The sequence below is a fragment of the Dermochelys coriacea genome, chromosome 7, assembly GCF_009764565.3.
Source record: "Dermochelys coriacea isolate rDerCor1 chromosome 7, rDerCor1.pri.v4, whole genome shotgun sequence".
Taxonomy (NCBI): domain Eukaryota; kingdom Metazoa; phylum Chordata; order Testudines; family Dermochelyidae; genus Dermochelys; species Dermochelys coriacea.
Genome location: NC_050074.1, coordinates 1,811,202 through 1,831,297, shown reverse-complemented (window position 1 = coordinate 1,831,297; position 20,096 = coordinate 1,811,202). Strand labels below are relative to the sequence as shown.

Sequence of the window (20,096 nt, the reverse complement as noted above, 5' to 3'; positions counted from 1 at the left end):
TCTCCTGTTCTGTTTTACAGAGGCAGTTATTCACAGTGACCCTGGATTTAGCAGAGAAAACCAATACTTTCAGAGCCAGAATGAGAGGTATGAAGCAGCAGTCAGAAAGTCTGTTCACCTCAAGGAGAAAATGCATCAAATGGGATGGACTGAAAACGGGCCTGAAATTAAGTACTGCTATAGGTAATGGCTTTAATATTATTATTTTTCTTTAAAAAAAATAATCTGCTTAAATCACACACACCCCAGTTAAGAGGCTGGAGGCTGCAACTGTTAATGGACTGATTAACAGGGGTTCCCCCACAAGCATGCTACCGATATTTACTTTAGCACTGTGCCTCAGAGAAAAGAAAAACATTAGTATAAAACTCCAAGGGAACCACTCAAGAAGTAACATACAGCTGCTCTTGCAAAGTAATAAAGGTGACTCAGCATACTGGAAATGGCAGCGGATCCAGCTTCCTCGCACTGTCCTTTCACACACCCTTCCCACGGGTGCTGCTTGTGAAGACAGATGTGGCCTGAAAGAACTCGGGCCGGGCTCCCAACTCGCGTGATCCTTTTAAACAATCCACAAGAACAACCAGAAACACATTAAAAATTCTGAGTTAAAATATGAAAGTGGATTGTCAGCATTTACCAGCAAGATGGTAGCATGAGACCTGGAATGATAACTCCAGTTCCCCATGAAAGGTTCTCATCCCCACAGCTGAAGACAGAGAATGCCATCTCAACTGAATTTTTAAGTCTCTTCCGTAGGATAAAATGCTACTCCAGTGAAAGGCCACTAGTATGAAAATCTGACAACATGGTTTGCAAACAGTCACTGCAGCTCAGCTTTTGAATTCATGAAAAAGGCAAGGAATTTACAAAATTGTTGGATAAGTTCCATTTTTTTAATAAAAAAAAAGTTTGGTTCGTGTATTTATTTAGCTATATGCATAAAGGGGGAAAGCTGTTATCCTGGGCTCTTGGAGCCTTTGATAGAATTTTTAAATGCAATGACAAAATAACCAGCGGCTTTCCCCAACCAGAAAATAAGAAAATAGCCTATCAGCACCCTGGTGATAACCCCACACATCTGCTTTCATCAGGTCCCTTTCCCCATTGACATCAATGGGACTAGTCATGTGCTTCCAGTTAAGCGTGTGCATAAGTGCTTTGTTGAAACAGGGCTGAGTGCCTTGCAGGAGGACCGAGTCCCTAGCCTGCATCTCATATATAATCACATGGCAAGTTCTTCAAAGTGCCTCACAGTGTTGGAGATTGTCAGGGTTCCTTCCCCTCTGTGAACTCTGGGGTACAGATGTGGGGACCTTCATGAAAGACCCCCTAAGCTTATTTCTACCAGCTTAGGTTAAAAACTTTCCCAAGGCACAAATCCTTTCCTTGTCCTTGGACAGTATTGCTGCCGCCACCAAGTGAGTTAGACAAAGATTCAGGAAAAGGACCACTTGGAGTTCCTATTTCCCAAAATATCCCCCCAAACCCCTTCACCCCCTTTCCTGGAGAGGCTTGAGAATAATATACTAACCAATAGGTTAGCCAAGTGAGCACAGACCAGACCCTTGAGTTTTTATGACACTAAAAACCAATCAGGTTCTTAAAAGAAAAACTTTATTATAAAGAAAAAAGTAAAAGAAGCACTTCCGTAAAATCAGGATGGAAGGTAATTTTACAGGGTAATAAGATTTAAAACACAGAGGATTCCTCTCTAGGCTCAACTTGAAAGTTACAAAAAGCAGGAATAAACCTCCCTCTTAGCATAGGAAAAATTCACAAGCTAAAACAAAAGATAATCTAACGCATTTCCTTGCTATTACTGACAATTTTTATAATCTTAGATGCTTATTTCAGGTACCGTTTTAGGAGATGTTTTTTTCCTGCCCTGGTCCCTCTGTCCAAGAGAGAACAACAAAGAGAGCACAAACAAAAACCTCCCCCCACAGATTTGAAAGGATCTTCTTCCCTTATTGGTCCTTTTGGTCAGGTGCCAACCAGGTTATTTAAGCTTCTTAACCCCTTACAGGTAAAGGAGGGATTTTATGCTATCCTTAGCTGTATGTTTATGACAGCGATAGTGAAACAGTGGAAAATATCTCTACAAACTGTTTTGAAAATTCATTTTTAATAATGTATATTCCTAGCTAGCTAGCTAAAGAGTTTATCACTACTGTGCAGTACAATCTTCCTTCAGGCATTCCCTCACACACGTTTCTTCCGCCCCACCCTAGGTGATCTTGAAGCTTTCCAAGGTCCTGTACAACAGGAAGGGGATGATCATTTATTAAAGAGAACAAGTGTCCATCAGTTTCTAACAGAGGTGCTTATGATGGCACTGCAGTAAAACAAGGTGTTGCAAATAATGTAAGGAGATAGATTAATCAGCTCCACTGAGCAAAGATTTCCACATGTGACAAAACGTGAGCTACCTTCTGTGCAGAAGGAGAAACTCCAGAAGGAAGGGTACTTCAGACTCCTTCTACCTCTTCTCACTGTTTCTATTTTATAAAAATAATTAAATATTTTACAAAAGAGAAATTTTCACCCTGTGCTACTGAAATGACATTATCTAAGTTCCTATGGGCTGCAGAATCTCAGAATGCACCATTCTGGGACGGCACCGTGCAGTTGAGCCGGTTGGCATGTTGTCAGAGGAACTGACTTGACATTTTAAAAAAGAGTTAGGTAAGTTCAAAGTTGTCTAAGTCCTAAGTGACAGCAGATGCAGCTCAGTCCGTTCCAGCTGAAATCAGTGATATTCAGTATTTTTGGTTGTGATTTAAATAGAAGGAAGAGGAAAGATGAAAGGGGGAAAAGAGAAGAAAGAGTTAATAAAAATCAAAGAAAGTTTAGGGGTTGGATGGTGTTTTTTAGAATCTCAGTTCAATACTACTAAGCTGATCCGAAAAGTCTTTCCAATTAAAAGACAATGAGGTGTAATCATCAAACAAATAACTCTCAAGCAAGGTATGCTATTAAAGACAAAACAGAACCAGCTTTGAAGGATTATTTTTCTCGCACTTCCCGTGTAGATGTGTTCTGTTACAAAATTAATTCAAAAGATCAGTAACAATGGGAACTCAGAACTGGTAGGTGCTGAAGATTTTTTAAAATGCCTTATGCATTGGGACGGTTGCATTAACCATATTCTTGGAACTAGCACTCATGCAGAATACTGTCCGTACGTTCCTTCCAGGGCACTTGGAGGAGACCTAGCATTTAACGTCCACAGAGTCTTTAAGAACAGTATCTTGGCCCTGGGAACAGATGAACAGATTGCCAAATGGATCCCACTTGCTGACAAATACCACATTATAGGAACCTATGCTCAAACTGAATTGGGACATGGTAAGTCTACAGAGAAAATGTAGCTTTTCCTTAGGAAGAAAAACACTGGCCCAGATGCTCAATTGGTGTAAATTGGCTCAGCCTCATGGACTTCATCTTAGGATATGGCCAAAGATTGTTTACAACCTGAGACGCCCTTTGGGGCAATCAGCTGCTCCCACCCAACAAATTTCAGAGACTTGAGTTTAGAGGTTGTGGAGATGTTCAGCTGTGGATTGCAGAAGACTCCCAAAGGAAGAGAAAAAGCCTTTCTCCCTTTATAGAGCTGGCAGGAAAAAAATGGGTGTCAGAGAAAGTCTGCTGGAAGCTGAGTTTTGCTTTTTGATTCTGAAAAGTTCAGGTGGTGGAAGGGGAAGACTTGGAGTTGGATGCCAGAAAACCAGGATCCAAGAGGGTCACCCTCATCCCAGGAGTTGGTTGTGGGGATATATTTGGTTATACGTTTTCTATTCCTGGGAGAGGGATTTGCCAGATTACATCAAGGATAGATGCGCTTGGGAGATGGGTTTTAGGGTAGCACTCACCAGGCTGGGTTCCAAGCCAGAGAGTAAACCACAACATTTGGGGAGTGTCCATACTAGCTTCCAAAAAGGTGTAACTACTGCAAGTTAACTCGAGGGAAAAAACTAGTGTAAAAAAACTCCAGAAGCCTGCAGGTTAGGCCCAGCCTTAAATATCCTATGGAGAGAGCTGCAAGGGCCTGCACTGAATGTACAGTCTCTGGCAGATCCTTCTCTGAGAGGAAGGGGCCAGGTAGGAAGGGAGAGCTAATGATCTACCAGAGGTCCCGTGTCACTTTTCTGCAGTAAGGCCTCAAGGATGTGGTACCCATCTCTCAGATGACCCTTCTGACATACTGAGGGATTATGTCCATCTATCTTTGTGCAGGGACATTTCTTCAGGGTTTGGAGACAACAGCAGTTTTTGACATTTCCACTCAGGAATTTACACTGAATACACCAAAGATCTCTGCAATGAAGTGGTGGCCTGGAGACTGTAAGTACCAAACTCAGAATTACACTCTAGTGTTCCTAGTCTGCACCATTCAGTCACTCTCCCCTCCCACTCCCCGACTTAACTTGGCATGTGGATGTCAAAGCTGCCTTTGCTTGCACCCTAAAACATATTAGGATTACATTTTAAAGCTGAGCTTTGTGACTGGGTGAGCCACTTGTTGTAAATATTTATTCATGTATTTAAAAGTCAAAAGGGACCATTATGACCATCTAGACTGACCTCCTGCACAGCACAGGCCAGAGAGATCCACCCAGTGACTCCTGCTATGTAGGGAATCCTTCTTCTCTACTCCAAGTGACACTATGTGCCCAATGACTTGTGGGTGAACTAAAACAGATCTTGGAGTTACTTCCAGTCTCAGTTTAAAGACTCAAGTGATAGTGAATTTATCACCCCCTTTGGGAAGTTGTTCCACAGGTTAATTATCCCCCACTGTTAAACATTTCATCCTATCTCCAATTAAAAATTTCGAGCTTCAATTTCCAGCAACTGGATCTTGTTAAGCCTTTGGGTAAGTCTACACAGCAACTGGAGATGGATTGCAGCATGTATAGACACACCTCAGATAGCTTTAACCTTGCACACTTGGGTAGCAGAGCAGTGAAGCTGCGGGAACATGGGCTGCAGCATGGGCAGTTCAATCCTGCCTGGGACCCTGGGTACTCACTCGGTTGGCAACTCCGCGGTACCATGGTTTCACTGCTGTTGATACTCTTGCTAGCTCGAGTGAAGCTAGCTTGTGTACATCTACACATGCTGCAAGCACACCTCCAAATGCAGTGTGGAAATACAGACCCTTTGCCTGCTGTAGCAAAGGGCTCCCTCCTGTGGTGTGCAGTGATCACTCAATGCTTAAGGTGCTTGCAAGAGCTCTGCTTTATTCCGTGTCCAGTTCCAACTGACTGTGTTTAACAAGAGCTTCACCACACCTCAACCAGCATCTGTCTGAGAAGCTCAGCCCTAAAAGCCACAGTCCCCAATATCACAAGTGTCAGATGTCTTCTCCCTGCGTAGGTACTCACAGATCACAATTAACCCTGCGATCAGTTTGCTACCTGTCGGTTGCAGACCTTCCCAAAGTACCTTTAGAAATTAGAAACCAGCGAAAGGAGTGGGTTTTGTCCCCTCAGTCTGGATGTGGAAGGAAGGAAGGAATAGTTTTCTGATTACAGAGAAAGATGGAACCAGGAGTCGTGGGATCCGGGCATTCATTTCTTGTGCTAGTTTCCTTACCTGTAACGCTGGGATAACACACACAGTACTCCCTCTGCAGGGTGTTGAGAGGACAAATTCACTAATGTCAGGAAAGCTACAGAAGTGCAGAGTATCAGCACCCGTACTCACAAGCCAGTGTCTCAGGTTCCCCTTGGTTTGAGGATGGCACGTTCCACATACAGCTGCAGAACCCAAGGCAATTACTACAAAATACTTCATACTTCAATAGCATCGTAAATATTCTAGGACCTGTATGAGCATTAACTATTTAGGTAGACGAGTCTCCTCATTTCAAAGGGAAACTGAGGCAGGAGGCTTAAGTGATTTACAAAAGATAATCCAGAAAATGAACAGTGCTAGGAGAACTACTCAGGGATTTCCTGGCTCCCAAGATTCCTGCTCAATCCACTAGATCACATCTTCCTCAAGGAATCATTCACTATTGACTACTCCATGTGTTACATCAAACAGAACCAATGTCTGCTGCATTTAACTATAAAAGCATTTATTGTATCTAATCTAAGAGAAACCTGGTATTCTTTCCCCTTCTAGTGGGCAGATCAGCAACCCACGCTGTGGTTTTTGCCCAGTTGTATATTAAAGGAAAGTGCTATGGTTTGCATGCCTTCATCCTGCAGATCCGCAGCCTTCGTGACCATTCACCTGCACCAGGTAATTTACTCCAGATCCTACAGTGATGCTTCAGTTACCTTGTCTAGTACACTCTCAGCATATTTTCTAAACACTGGGCCTGAATTTTGAATAGTCCTACATGGACACCTGACAGCTGTCCCAATGTAGCACCAAGTACTTATAAAGATATTCCTGAATTTTCAGGGGAGTCTCAAACAGTACTTACAATTGTCAAACATTGGCCTAGCATAGCTATAATTCCCCCAAACCCTTTAACTGAAGAATCATTGGTAATGCCCTTTGGCAGCTTCAGCCTAAATCTACTTTCAATTGTGAAATGTCAAGGCTCCTAGCTGTGCTGCTGTATCCATTTTTGGTATTAACATTGTTCCCCAGGCAGCACCTATAAATCAGTAGATAGGTAAGGTAGGCAGACAGCCCTTTGGGACTCAGTTACCTCCCTCGCACCCTGGGAAAAGTTTTCTTCAAGGGAAGGGTCAGGGAGTTGAATGTTACTTAGTGCTAGATCTACAAACCTATTGAAGTATTAAGAAAACCAAAGTTCCAATGGAAGTAAACAGGATCCATCTTCCCATTCCTTAGGGGTCATTGTGGGAGACATCGGTCCCAAAATGAATTTTGAACACATTGACAATGGCTATCTCATGCTGCACAACATTAATATTCCCAGAGAAAACATGCTGAGCAGATTCTCTCAGGTATGTGATGTATTAAACCACAAACACTTCAAGCAGATCCAAAAACATCTAGAGTTATGGCAAAATGTCATCCTCAGATGTGCATGCAACTTCAATTGAACTCACTGGGAATTGTAGATGAGGGTGGAATTTACCTGTATCCTAAATGTACTCTGTACATCAGAAGTCACAAGTTAGCGGTTAAGGCAGCAGCTCCCAAACCTTTGCCCTGCAAGACCCCATTTTCAGATGTATTGCTTCCTGCAGCCCCAGACAGGATGGAAGGCACCATTTAAAAATGGCAGCCTCCGTGCAGCGTGATCTTGCACACACCCTACATGCAAGGTCATGCTGCGTGGAGGATGCCATGTTGCTTTACAAAAGGGCATCCTTTGCACAGTGTGATCTCCCACACGCACAGGCTGTGTGTGTGTGTGTGTGTGTGTGTGTGTAGTCATGCTGCATGGAAGGTGCCATTTTGTAGAGCAAAATAGCATCTTCCATGCAGCATGACCTCACACGTGTGGTTGTGCTGTGTGGAGAACACCATTTTGTAAAATGATATCCTCCACACATGCAGGATTGCTGCAACCTCATCCACTGATGGAGTGACCCCGCTTGGGGTCACAACCCACAGTTTGGGAACTGCTGTGACAAAGATTACGATGCAGGCAAAATATACTGGTGTCAGCAGAAGAAAGAGCATGTATCTTAAAATGGGTACTTTATTCCTTATATACTGGAATATTTAGCTCCATGTTCATTTTCCTCAACATAAAATGACCACAGAACCATCTATTTTACTGAAGACAACTATTGCCCTCCATGGATGCTGTTTTATTACTCTGTATTTCAAAGTCTAGGTTCTACCAGATGGCACCTACGTGAAACGAGGGTCTGATAAGATTAACTACTTGACCATGATTGTGACACGTGTTCAGATGCTTGGGACTGAAGTTATACCCATGCTGTTGAGGGCCTGCACCATCGCCATCAGATATTCTGTGGTTCGCCGGCAATCCAAGTTGAACCCAAGGTAATGGCATGCAGATAAACAAGGGGGACAGGTGCAGTGTCACACTGTGCCCCCCTTCTCTATTTTATGCTTTTATTCTTGTCTCCTTTCACACGTGATCTCATCACCATGTCATCAGTTTATTCACCTTTCTATTTGAGGAAGGAAATTAACATCTTCCATCGCTATATACACTAACAACTTTTCAAATCCCAGGAGACCCCATTCACAATTACTGTCTGAGATAAGATCTAAGCTTTATATACTCCAACAGCCAGGAAGGATCACTTGTTATCTTCTCCCTGATTGGCCATCCTTCATGATTACATAATCCAGCAGAATCTTGAAAAAAACACTGATGGGGTAGAGAATTCTTCTTCTTCAGTCCCATTCTATTAATGGATGCAACATTAAACTGATTCGCTAGTGAACGCAGCGTTGGTGTAGCCATGTCACTCCCAAACCTGAAGAATAGCTCTGTGTAGCTCGAAAGCTTCTCTTTTTTACCAACAGTTGGTCCAATAAAATATTACCTCACCCACTTTGTCCCTAGTGAATAGCTCATTGTACAGTGTGGAATTTTTATTAGCAGTATAAGTCCCTGTGTAATGACTGTATTAGATGGCTATTGTTCAATTGACTTAGACCCAAAACTTTAAATACTTTCATGATTTATTTATTTATTTCAGAATTCCAGTGAAAGCAAAGTCTCCTTCAAATGTGCAACTCAAACACTGCACCAGTTTGCTAATAGGAAGCTGACTAGTTTAGTTTCATGGGCAAGCTCAATTTTGGGCAAAAACTAAACACAGAAAAAAGTGAAGAATAAATTAGACAAAAAAAGCGGCAAGGTCCAAATATTTTCATAAGAAATACAGGGTTTGACCCAAAGGATAGGTATCGTATACTTTTATAATCTTTACTCTAACAGTGCACATTAAAAAAAATACACATTCTGTATTCAAGAGAGCTTTTGAAGTTTGACCATTTGGATTGGACTATTAATACTGATAACAAGACAAGATGATCTGTAAGTGTGTGTCTCTGTGTAAGGAAGTTGTTGCTGTTGCCAGGGCTTTTCCACTTCTATTTTCAATTATTCTTTCCCTCAGTTGAAGAAGAAATTTTGCTAAAGCACCTTTAACCTTCTGTGCCTTTATTACAGAAACATCAGTGGGAGTTGGTCAGTTTGTGAGCTGCTTTCAGACCAGAGGATCCTGCTTGCAAAGCAAAAATACTTTGGGCTCCTTAGATTACAAAGGCATTTCAAACTAAACTAATAATAATTGCTGTCCACAGCCTTCCATACTTTATAATCAGAAATCATCTTCCTACAGTGATCCAGAGGCAAAAATCCTAGACTACCAGACTCAGCAACAAAAGCTACTACCTCTGCTAGCAACAGCCTATGCCTTTCATTTCATGAATGCCTACGTGAATGAGTTTTACAACAAAGGATACACCGAGATCAAACAGGGGAATTTTGATTCACTACCTGAGGTAATCTGCAACAAAAATAATAAAATAATCATTACTATTATTTGCACACACTGTCCCTAGATCTCAAATAATTTACAAAGCACCCCACTAGATAGATGGGAAACTGAAGCACTGGGATCTTAAATTATTTGCCCAAGGCCTACAGAGAGATTACAACTCAGATCTGGACATTATCTGCATGCAAGAGACAGCATTTGAAAGGTTTTTTAGCTTGAGAAAACATTGTTTTAATGATCCGACAGATCAACGTGGCTCAGATTTACTTCAGTCTTTCCACACTCTCAAAAAATTAACTTCTGGGCTAGGATTGCCAATTTTGGTTGCACATATTCCTGGACGTTTAATCACATGACAATCTTTAATTAAAGATTAATCTTTAATTCCTGGAGACGCCAGGACAATCCTGGAGGGTTGGCAACCCTATTCTGGGCTGAGAACCAAAGTATGTAACTTTGGGGGAAAACCAGTGAGTGCCTGTAAATTGGGATGAGGAGTGCGCTCAGGGTAGGGGGAACAAGGCATGAAGAGGTGGGGGAGGGGGGCGCGAAGCGGAAAGAAGCAGACCAGACATGGGGCCTTGGGGGGAAGGGGCAGAGGTTGAGCACCCCCAGAGAAATAAGGAAGCTGGAGCCTGAGACTCCCCCATGTGAATGCTGCAGCATGAGCTAAAAGGGATCTAGTTCATATCAATGCACTCCTCTTCAAACAGGACTAAGTTAATGCAAAATAGCTACCTTTTCGTTCCACATGGGAGAGTTACAGTGTAGGAATGCTGCAAGTCACATGCCCATAGTCAAACTGCGGGGCCATGTAGACATAGCCTATGAATCACCTGGCAACACGGTTTAGAAAAAGTGCACATGGTGTGAGCATGTGCAAATTTGCAAGGACACAAGTGGACAAAAATCAGGCCCTTGAGTTTGCATGCAGCCAGAGGACCTACACTAAAGTAGTCAGATTTACCAGAGAATACTGTAATTTAGCTTTTTATAAACTTTTAATGGCTTTCATCACAGAAATTGTGTGGCCAAAGGCCAAATTCCTTCACTATTAACAACGTGTCTGCTTTTTATACAGCTTCATGCGCTTACTTCAGGCCTTAAAGCCATAATTACAAACTACTGCACAGCAGGGGCAGCGGTCTGTCTCAGAGCCTGTGGAGGACATGGTTACTCTGCGCTGAGTGGACTCCCTTTTTTGTATACTAAATTAGTCGCTTCTTGTACTTACGAAGGGGAAAACACAGTTCTGTTCCTGCAAACTGCCAGGTAACTATTCAGCCCTGTTTGTGTAATAGCCTGCCTCCAAGTCCTCTCACTCCCAACAGCATCTTCTCCAAAGGACATCAACAGCTTTCCTATAATGCATGCCCAAATCAAACCCATTTCACAAAAGATTCAGTTTTCACGCCCACAGGCAGGAAAGGAGGGGGAACAGTCACTGTCCGTCCCTACTGCTTTGGGTCTTGAGATTCCATGATGATGGTGGTTTGTAAACAGCTTGGATACGTTGTACCTACCTCAAGATCCTGTCATTGGGAGGTGAAGTGAAAATACCCCTCCACACAATAACAGTTAGGGAAAGAGTTTTCAATGGAATTTGTTGCCTTTTAAGGTAATTTTAAATTAAGCTTAAATTTTGAGAAGGTAAACTTGTTCCACTTAGATCAGGCTGTGGCCTGTTCCAGTGATGTTGTTTTTGCTAATTATCTGCAGCAGATAAAACACAGGAAAGGTGCACTGCTAACATCTAATTGGAGTAATAAAACATGCACTTAGCTAAAATGGGAAAAATCTAGTCCACATCCCGAGAGAGAGAGAGAGATCCACCCCACACCTCCATCACTATCCACCCACTGTGCTTGCTGGCAGTACCAGTAGCAACGCCACAGACAGGACGGACTCAGAGATGACCTCTGTACTGTAGTCTATTACTTCTGGAGATGGTCCATCCAGGTCAAGGCTGAGTCACATCAATGGGACTTGGTGGTGAAGCTCACACTGCTTCTGTCTGTCTACCTGTACACAGAAAAAGAGATTCAGTCAGAGGTGAAAGTAAGCCGGTGCACCGTACCGGGACTGGCTTTCCCAGACGGCAATTTAAAGCCCTAGGGTAGTGGCAGCAGGGCTCCGGCGGGAATTTAAAGGGCCCCAGAGCTCCAGCCCCTGCTACCGCCTGGGGCCTTTAAGTCCCCGCCGGAGCCCTGCTGCCGAAGCCCTGGGGTAGCGGCAGCAGGGCTCCGGAAGGGATTTAAAGGGCTCGGGGCAGTAGCTGCGGCTGGAGCCCCAGGGCCCTTTAAATCCCCGCCAGAGCCTGGCCGCCGCTACCCCAGGGCTTGGGCAGCAGGGCTCTGGCGGGGATTTAACGGGCTCGGGGCTCTGGCAGCTGCTACCACAGCGGAGCCCCAGGCCCTTTAAAACTCTGCCAGAGCCCCGAGCCCCAGGGTAGCGGTGGCAGCTGGGAGCCCCCAGGGCTCCTCAGTGATTTAAAGGGCCCGGGGCTCCAGCTGCGGTAGTAGCGGCTGGGAGCCCTGGGCCCTTTAAATCGCCCCCAAGCCCTGAGACTCCCAGCCAGCTCTGCAGCTGGTAGCTCAGGGGTGATTTAAATTGCCGTCTGGGAAAGCCAGTCCCGGTACGGTGCACCGGCTTACTTTCACCTCTGACTGAATCTCTTTTTCTGTGTACAGGTAGACAGACAGAAGCAGTGTGAGCTTCACCACCAAGTCCCATTGATGTGACTCAGCCTTGACCTGGATGGACCATCTCCAGAAGTAATAGACTACAGTACAGAGGTCATCTCTGAGTCCGTCCTGTCTGTGGCGTTGCTATTGGTACTGCCAGCAAGCACAGTGGGTGGATAGTGATGGAGGTGTGGGGTGGATCTCTCTCTCTCTCTCTCGGGACATGGACTGGATTTTTCCCATTTTAGCTAAGTGCATGTTTTATTACTCCAATTAGATGTTAGCACTACACCTTTCCTGTGTTTTATCCACTGTAGATAATTAGCAGACTATGTATCCAAAGGAAAATAACATCACTGGAACAGGCCACAGCCTGGTCTAAGTGGAACAAGTTTACCTTCTCAAAATTTAAGGGATTTAAGTCCCTGCCTCTTCCAGTTGAGGCCACGCCCTCTGCTCAGGACTCCCGCATACTGGTAAGTCCTCCAACTTACTTTCATTCCTGGATTCAGTATTTGGGGCTCTCATGTCAACATCTTTCATGCTCATGCAGTTTTTTTTTTTTTTTTTTTTTTTAAAAGAGGATAAATGCACCAAACACAAATTGCCTTTAACTTTCCTAGTTTTGTGGCTCATGCAGTTTTAAAGAGAACTATCTAATTATCACACAGATGGAATCATGTTAAAAGCAATATCAACACCCATTCTAAACATTCATCAGGACACAAACACTAGACAGACCCTGTGGAAAGCCAGGCCCATTACATCAGGTTGCTGCAAACAGCACACAGAAAACAATATCCCTGTTAACTGATTGGTGGGTTTTAGACTTTTGACAGGTCATAGGAACTCACTGCTCCTCCCTCACCACACAGACACCTTGCAGTTGTTTGCACAGAACAAACAGGTTCAGTGCAGCCTATTGCATCTGCAAACAACAGATTCTTTAAGGATGCATGTCCTAAAATGAAAACTAAACTAAAATTCAACCTGGGTTTGAAGTCCACTAGTTAAGCCCAACTCACAAAGCCATGTTCTTTCCCCAGGCTCTGTGCACCACGGAGGCAGAGTGCTTGGCTCCCATAGAGGAGTGGAGAGCAGCTTAGGTTACTAAGCAACCAAAAGGAGTTATCGCTTAACATGTGGTGTAGGGCCCGTCCAGCCCTGCTTGGCTAACTAGATGTCAAATGTGATACAGTCCGGGTGGGGATGCACAGAAGGAGACAGGAGCTTGTGACAGGAAAATGAGGAACCTCTTTCCCCACCTCATATCAGAGGAGAAAGGGTCCTACATTTTGAGAGTAACTCCCCAGGTTTCCAAACCATGACCCGATATGTATTCAAATACACTTCCCAGGGTTTGCATCTGGCTTCAGCTCAAGAAGCCTCAGGTCTCCTCAAAAGGGGTCACTTTCAGGACATGCTGCAATTTTGGAAACATACCGAGATGAGGACCCATTCTGTCACCCTGTTGTCAGGTTTCTGGTAAAGTGCCTTGCAGCAGTTCACTCTGGCCAGCCCATCCCTCCATCCGCCGCCTATCTGTCTTCGGTGGACTCTGGAAAGTGTCAGGCATGGACCAAGATGGACTTTCTCAAACCAGACATTTACGCAGAGGCCTATCGGCACAGAGCAACCAGGTCAGTAAAAAGGGACTGGAGGAGAAACTTTTCCAAGTTTAACACTCAGGTAGTCCTTGAATTCAAATCCTTCATCAGAAATAAGAAAAGCACCTAAATCGGCTTCTTAGCTTAAAAAAAGGAGACGGTAGTTTAAATTCAGCAAAAACTTGTCATGCCATTTTCGCAGAAATGAAGATTCCGCCCCTTCCCTTTGTAAGTGAGTCAGTTCTCTGCTCCAGATCCTATTAATATTAAATATCTAATGCAGAATAGTAGGATTTTTAAAGCCATGCATAACATGTAACAGTTAACATATTCTGAGCAGCGTTGGGTTTTAAAATCAAAATCAGTAGAAATACAAGTCACCAAATGGAATCTCTGCCATCCAGAGAGATTGCTGGGCGATTTAACTCTGTGTCATTCTAAATGTTGCCAAGAAAAATAAAATATCAGATGCTTAAGAAACTAATTCCTTCTTCAAATTGTCTGTCCAGCACCTTGCACAATGGACCTCCAACTTGGATTCTAGCCCTTGAGTACTACAGCAAATTAATAATAGGTTATACACATTTACAGATCAAGTGACATTGCGGGTCTCTAGAACCCAGGAGAAAACAGCAAGCCAAATCCTCCTCTTGTTTACACCAATGTAAATGCAGAGTACCTCCCCTGAAGTCGTTGTAGATTTATACTGTAGTACATTAGAACAGTATCTGGCTCAGCGTACTGAAGGCAGCAGCGTCAGGGACAATCAGTTATAAATATTCTGTCACAATTTCTTTAAATCTATTGCGCGCGCTCTCTCTCACCTCATTCAAAAGCTAAAGCAAATGCACATGGTTCCAGCTAAACAGAGACGTGAGCAACTATTGGTGAAGGTCCTTTAGTGGATGAGTTGCCTGAGTGTTTTTCTCTGACTTGTGGTTAGACTGTTTCAGTTTCCATGGCCAAAGATCTTTGCCTTCAGGGTACGTGAAATGAAATTCATTTAAACTACTCGCTTCAGACATGTCTTTTTGACATGGTGGGTATGTAGAGTGGTGAATATAGAGTGTGTTTATAGACATGTACAATATAAATAATTTTCTTCCCAGGCTCCTCGGAAACGCAGCAACCAAACTACAGGCTTTGGTTCAGTCAGGGGCAGAACAGTACGAGGCATGGAACAAGTGCACAATACAGCTTGTACAGGCTGCGAAGGTTAGTACAAATCCAGTATTCATTAGCCCTCCTTGGTATGGCTAATGACAGACAACAGGAACCTATGGTCAGCTTAAACAGATTTAGTAACATTCCCAATTATTTACTGTTTGAATGACAGAAGCATCTATTCTATTGTATTCTATTCCGTACAGCTTATACTAGAGCTCGTAGCTGAGATCAGAGCCCCATTGTGCTAGGTACAGTACAAACAGAGTGAAAGACACTTTCTGTCCCAAAGATGTTACAGTCGAGAAAACAAGAGGCAGGAGGGGAAACAGAATCCATAGAGAGGTGAAATGACTCATCCATGGTCACACATCAGCCAGTAGCGGAGGAACTGGCTCCCAGTTCTGTTCTCTCTGCACTGGAACGCAGTATCACAAATCACCATTTAACTCAATTGCCATTGAAAATGTTCATTTCCTTTTGACTTCAGTGCTAGAATCAGAAAAAGTTGTGGGGTCATTGGGGCAAAATTTACCCCAACATAAGTGTATTGGAGTCTCTTAGAGTAACACCCAGGGTGAATTAGGCCTATTTCCTTTTTAGCTTTAAAAGGTATTTCTCCTACCAAAAAACAGGAACCGTGATAAGTCCGATACTGTAATTTCCACCTTAAAAGAAGGCAAAGGAATAAATAAGATCAATTTAGCGAGACCTGAAAATGACCGGATATCCTGATGAAACTGATGTGAGAATTCAGACAGGCAAAATATACATTCCCCACACTGAAATGTGCCGAGACAGCTGAGTTAACTCTCTCTACACTTCAGCTCTTAAATGGAGCACACCAGGTGAAAATATAATTAGAGAAATCTCATTCAAGGGGGAAATTAAAACACTTGGAATTTCATTACGTCTCTAGTAGGCAACAGATCAAAATAAGTTCTCTGGAAAGTTTCAAATTTTGCTGCAACCATGTTAAAAATAAAGTTATCCTCTTGTACCCTTTTTATCTAAAGGAGAACATTTTTGAAAATAAAGATCTGTAGGTTATTTGTTTTACTAAAATTAAAATGTTTAAAATCTAATTTCTTCTGAAATGTGTGCTTGGATGCTCAGCATCAGTGAGAGACTGTCCAAATTAAACTGGACAAAGTATAGATCCCTCACATGGGTGGTGTATAAAGGAAACTGACCACTCAACTGCAGCAGCATTGCTTAGATGTCCCCTTAAACAGGAAACTGCACCCAATGTGCTTAATCCAGCAGCCAAAGTTCACAACAGTGCAAGTGCTTCCCACCAGGAAAATACTGCCCAATGCCTTTGAAAACATTAGAGAGGTTATTCCTCTCAGACTAATCGCACTTTCAAAAGAAACAGTGCACTATGATCTTCCAGCTCAATGTAATCTTTCAAAAGCAGAAGTAACTAAATCCACTTTGAGCAATATTGGCTCTCTCTAATGGCATGACAGTCCAGCCAGCTGCCCAGGGTGTGTGTTTTCACCCTTTCTGGTAGATGGAAGAGCTACAAGCTGTCTCAGTGGAGCAGGGTATTCAGCATGGATAAGTAAAACAAAAAAGTGCAGCATTTATTATTAGGGATGATTGAAAAACTGGAATTCTTTTCTGTGAAACAGTTTGAGTGGAACAAAGATGTTTTAGTTAGAAGTTTTCCCAAAAATTGTCCAATGAATCAATTAGATACATTTCAAATGGAAAGAAATTGAAATAAAAACTTCCATTTTGGAGCCTGCCCTCTCCTCTCCTGACCCCCAGAGAAAGGGATCAGGGCCAATAAACAAAATATTTTCATTCAGCCTTCTCTGTGCAAAAATCTGGAATGCAGGCTTGATCCTGCACTCATTCAAATCAAGGACTGAACCCCCTCTCCCCCATTGACTTCCATAGTCCATGATCTTGGTGGCGGGCGGGCAGGAATGGTAGAAATGGCCCATGCATCACAAGACTAGGATAAATAAGGGCCAGAAATGCCCTACCAACTGTGGAATAGAAGTTCAGTCAGCGGAGAGAGTGACGGACAGAATCTGACCCGGATTTGTAAATAAACAAAATACTGATTGTATCAGGTGTTTATCAAAGCAAAACACAGTATTCAATGGAAGAGCAAGAGTGAAAACGAAGTGAAGCTTGAGTTCTGTGCTGAATTCCCCAGATACATACGTGTGTGCGTGCGAGTGACCCAACCCAGGAATGGAATTAGGACACAAAGCATGGTCATTTGTAACTTTTCCCACCACACTTCCTGGTTCACTGAAGACAGCCCTGAACACGCATCATTCTGTGACATCTTTAGCGCACTAGAAAATACCAAGAGGATTTCAGAGAGAGAAAAAGATATTATTTGTATTATTTCTGGACAGAATTCACCCTCTCCACTACCCCCACATAGACTGCTCGGGTGAATCATTAAGCACAGAAGTCTAGGATTATCTCAGTTTGCATATTTCACTTCGGAGTTCAGCTGTTCAGCTAATTATGTCCGTTAGCAGTGATCATTTTTTTTGCTTTGGGTCAGCAGCCAAAAGGATTTCCATCAATTACCTCAAACAACAAAAGCATTGTAAGCTCCTTGGGGCAGGGACTTCTTTTGTTCCGTTTGTACAGAACCGAGCACAACAGGGTCCTGGCCCAGGACTAGGGCTTTAAGACACTGTAGTAATATGAATAATCAATAATAATTAATTGGAAAGATGCGCATTCATTTGTCACTCCCTGAAGAAAGACTGCAGTCTCCTTAGTTCTGAGCTCCTGGGAAGGTTGAGTGCTGCATGCTGCTCCAGTGCGACATCTTCAGTTGAATGGATTTGTTTTCCCCTCTCAGTCCACACATAATCAACAGTCTTGTGGAGATTCAGTGCGTTTCTGCTATTTCAGATTGCCTGGAATGCTCACTGACAATATTTTGAATAAGAGTAAGCCAAGTCCAGAAGAATTTTTCTAATCTTTATCACAGTGGTTCTCAAAGGGCGGGTTGTGACCCCGTTTTAATGGGGTTGCCAGGGCTGACGTTAGACTTGCTGGGGCCAAAGCCCGAACCCCACCACTCAGGGCTGGGGCCAAAGCCCAAAGGCTTTAGCCCTGGCAGTGGGGCTCAGGTTACAGGCCCCCCACCGGGGGCTGAAATCTTTGGGCTTCGGCTTTGGCCCCCACCCCGCCCAGGACAGTGAGGCTCAGATGAGCTCAGGCTTCGGTCCCCCATCGTGGGGTCATGTAGTAATTTTCATAGTCAGAAAGGGGTCACGGTGCAATGAAGTTTGAGACCCCCTGCTTATCAGTATCCCGGTGGTGATTATTACTGTCCTCCTTTCTCTTCCATGCTGTAGAAGTTAAACATGAATATGAATGGTCTAATCAGAATAAAAACTGGCAGAAAATGGCCAGTGAAAGTGAAAGGTTTTATACCCTTTGCTAGAATGTTTAGGTCACTCAGCATAGCCCTTATCACTGGAGACATTTATGAGGATGCATTCATAGTTTAATGCAACTCTTTCCTAGGCTCACTGCCACTACATCATTGTGAAAAACTTCATAGACACAGTGGAGAAACTTAGAAACGAGGCTGAAATCCAGAAGATTGTGAAACACCTTTGTGACCTTTTTGCATTACATGGTATCTTCTCAAACACGGGAGATTTCCTGCATGCTGGGTATATATCTGGGGACCAAATGGACATGGTGACTGCATCCTACTTGGACCTACTCGCTGTCATTCGGTAAGCTATGATAACATAAAAAAGTTAAACAGCAGCTTTCCCCCCCACGTCCCACAAGAGGGGGGAAATTATGTTAAATAATTGTTAAGGATGGTTAAGTGTGTCACCATCACCAAGCCTGATGGGATATCAGGTTTACATTTGTACACAAGGTCTATATGCAAGCTTTATTTTTACAGTTACACAGATTTAAACCCTTAGAGGTCTGAAGGAAAAAAAAAAGTTCTCAGATTTCATAAATTGCCTGCTTTTAAATATCTTAGTTTTTATAATTAAAATGTTACTACCAATTAAAGGTAACGTTTCAGGTACTTTAAACTCAGCATTTCAGTTTAAAAAGAGTTGCATGCAGATAAGACTTTTGTCACACACACAACTGTCAATGTGGCATTGGACTACTGCATGAGAAGCACAAAATAAAATAAAAATTAAACCAACTACAGGTGACAGTGCAAAATGTAATTCATTGACTTTATGACCGGGATATCATACAGGAAGATTTGGATGACCTTGTAAACTGAAGTAATAATAATAGGATGAAATTTAATAGTGAGAAGTGTAAGGTTATGCATTTAGGGATTAATAACAAGAATTTTAGTTATAAGCTGGGGACGCATCAATTAGAAGTAACTGAGGAGGAGAAGGACCTTGGAGTATTGGTTGACCACAGGATGACTATGAGCTGCCAATGTGATATGGCCATGAAAAAAGCTAATACGGTCTTGGGATGCATCAAGCGAGGTATTTCCAGTAGAGATAAAGAGGTTTTAGTACCGTTATACAAGGCACTGGTGAGACCTCACCTGGAATATTGTGTGCAGTTCTGGTCTTTCATGTTTAAGAAGGATGAATTCAAACTGGAACAGGTACAGAGAAGAGCTACTAGGATGATCTGAGGAATGGAAAACTTGTCTTATGAAAGGAGACTCAAGGAGCTTGGCTTGTTTAGCCTAACTAAAAGAAGGTTGAGGGGAGATATGATTGCTCTCTATAACTATATCAGAGGGATAAATACAGGAGAGGGAGAGGAATTATTTAAGCTCAGTACCAATGTGGACACAATTTTACCTTGACTGTGGCTTTAAATTATTATACTATTTAGAGAAAAATGATCTAAACTAGGAAGTTAAATAGCAACCATGCAGAGTGTCTTGTAGCTTTTAAACATCCAGTAGTACATGCTAACACTATAAATGAAATAACCCTTGACACACTGAATACTTTCTGCCGTTTTACAAGATTTCTTAGTTTGTTTCAAAGTCATGTTTGGTTATAATCAGAAAAGATGAAAAGTTTTTCAGCCGTGACCTTTAAACAAAAACAAAATTAGCCACCGAGTCATTTCTCAGATAGTATAGTAAATTGATCCCTTACAACGTTTAAAAAGCTGTTTTCACATAGGATTTACTTTCCATAATACAGCACAGCAATTTAGATATTCAGTTTCACTGGGACTTTAGACTAAGTTGTTGACCAAGTGAG

General features: G+C 42.8%; 1 protein-coding gene across 1 annotated transcript in view; it reads left to right on the top strand.

Annotated features, from left to right (window-relative positions):
* ACOX2 (acyl-CoA oxidase 2) overlaps positions 1–20,096 on the top strand; it is a 31,691-nt gene that overhangs the window by 4,652 nt on the left and 6,943 nt on the right. The window contains exons 3-13 of the mRNA XM_038409606.2: positions 21–183; positions 3,200–3,351; positions 4,240–4,347; positions 6,136–6,255; positions 6,820–6,935; positions 7,778–7,950; positions 9,267–9,429; positions 10,507–10,697; positions 13,588–13,749; positions 14,826–14,931; positions 18,397–18,614. Of these exons, the coding sequence (XP_038265534.1) occupies positions 21–183; positions 3,200–3,351; positions 4,240–4,347; positions 6,136–6,255; positions 6,820–6,935; positions 7,778–7,950; positions 9,267–9,429; positions 10,507–10,697; positions 13,588–13,749; positions 14,826–14,931; positions 18,397–18,614 (1,672 nt within the window). The remainder of the gene's footprint in view (positions 1–20; positions 184–3,199; positions 3,352–4,239; positions 4,348–6,135; positions 6,256–6,819; positions 6,936–7,777; positions 7,951–9,266; positions 9,430–10,506; positions 10,698–13,587; positions 13,750–14,825; positions 14,932–18,396; positions 18,615–20,096) is intronic.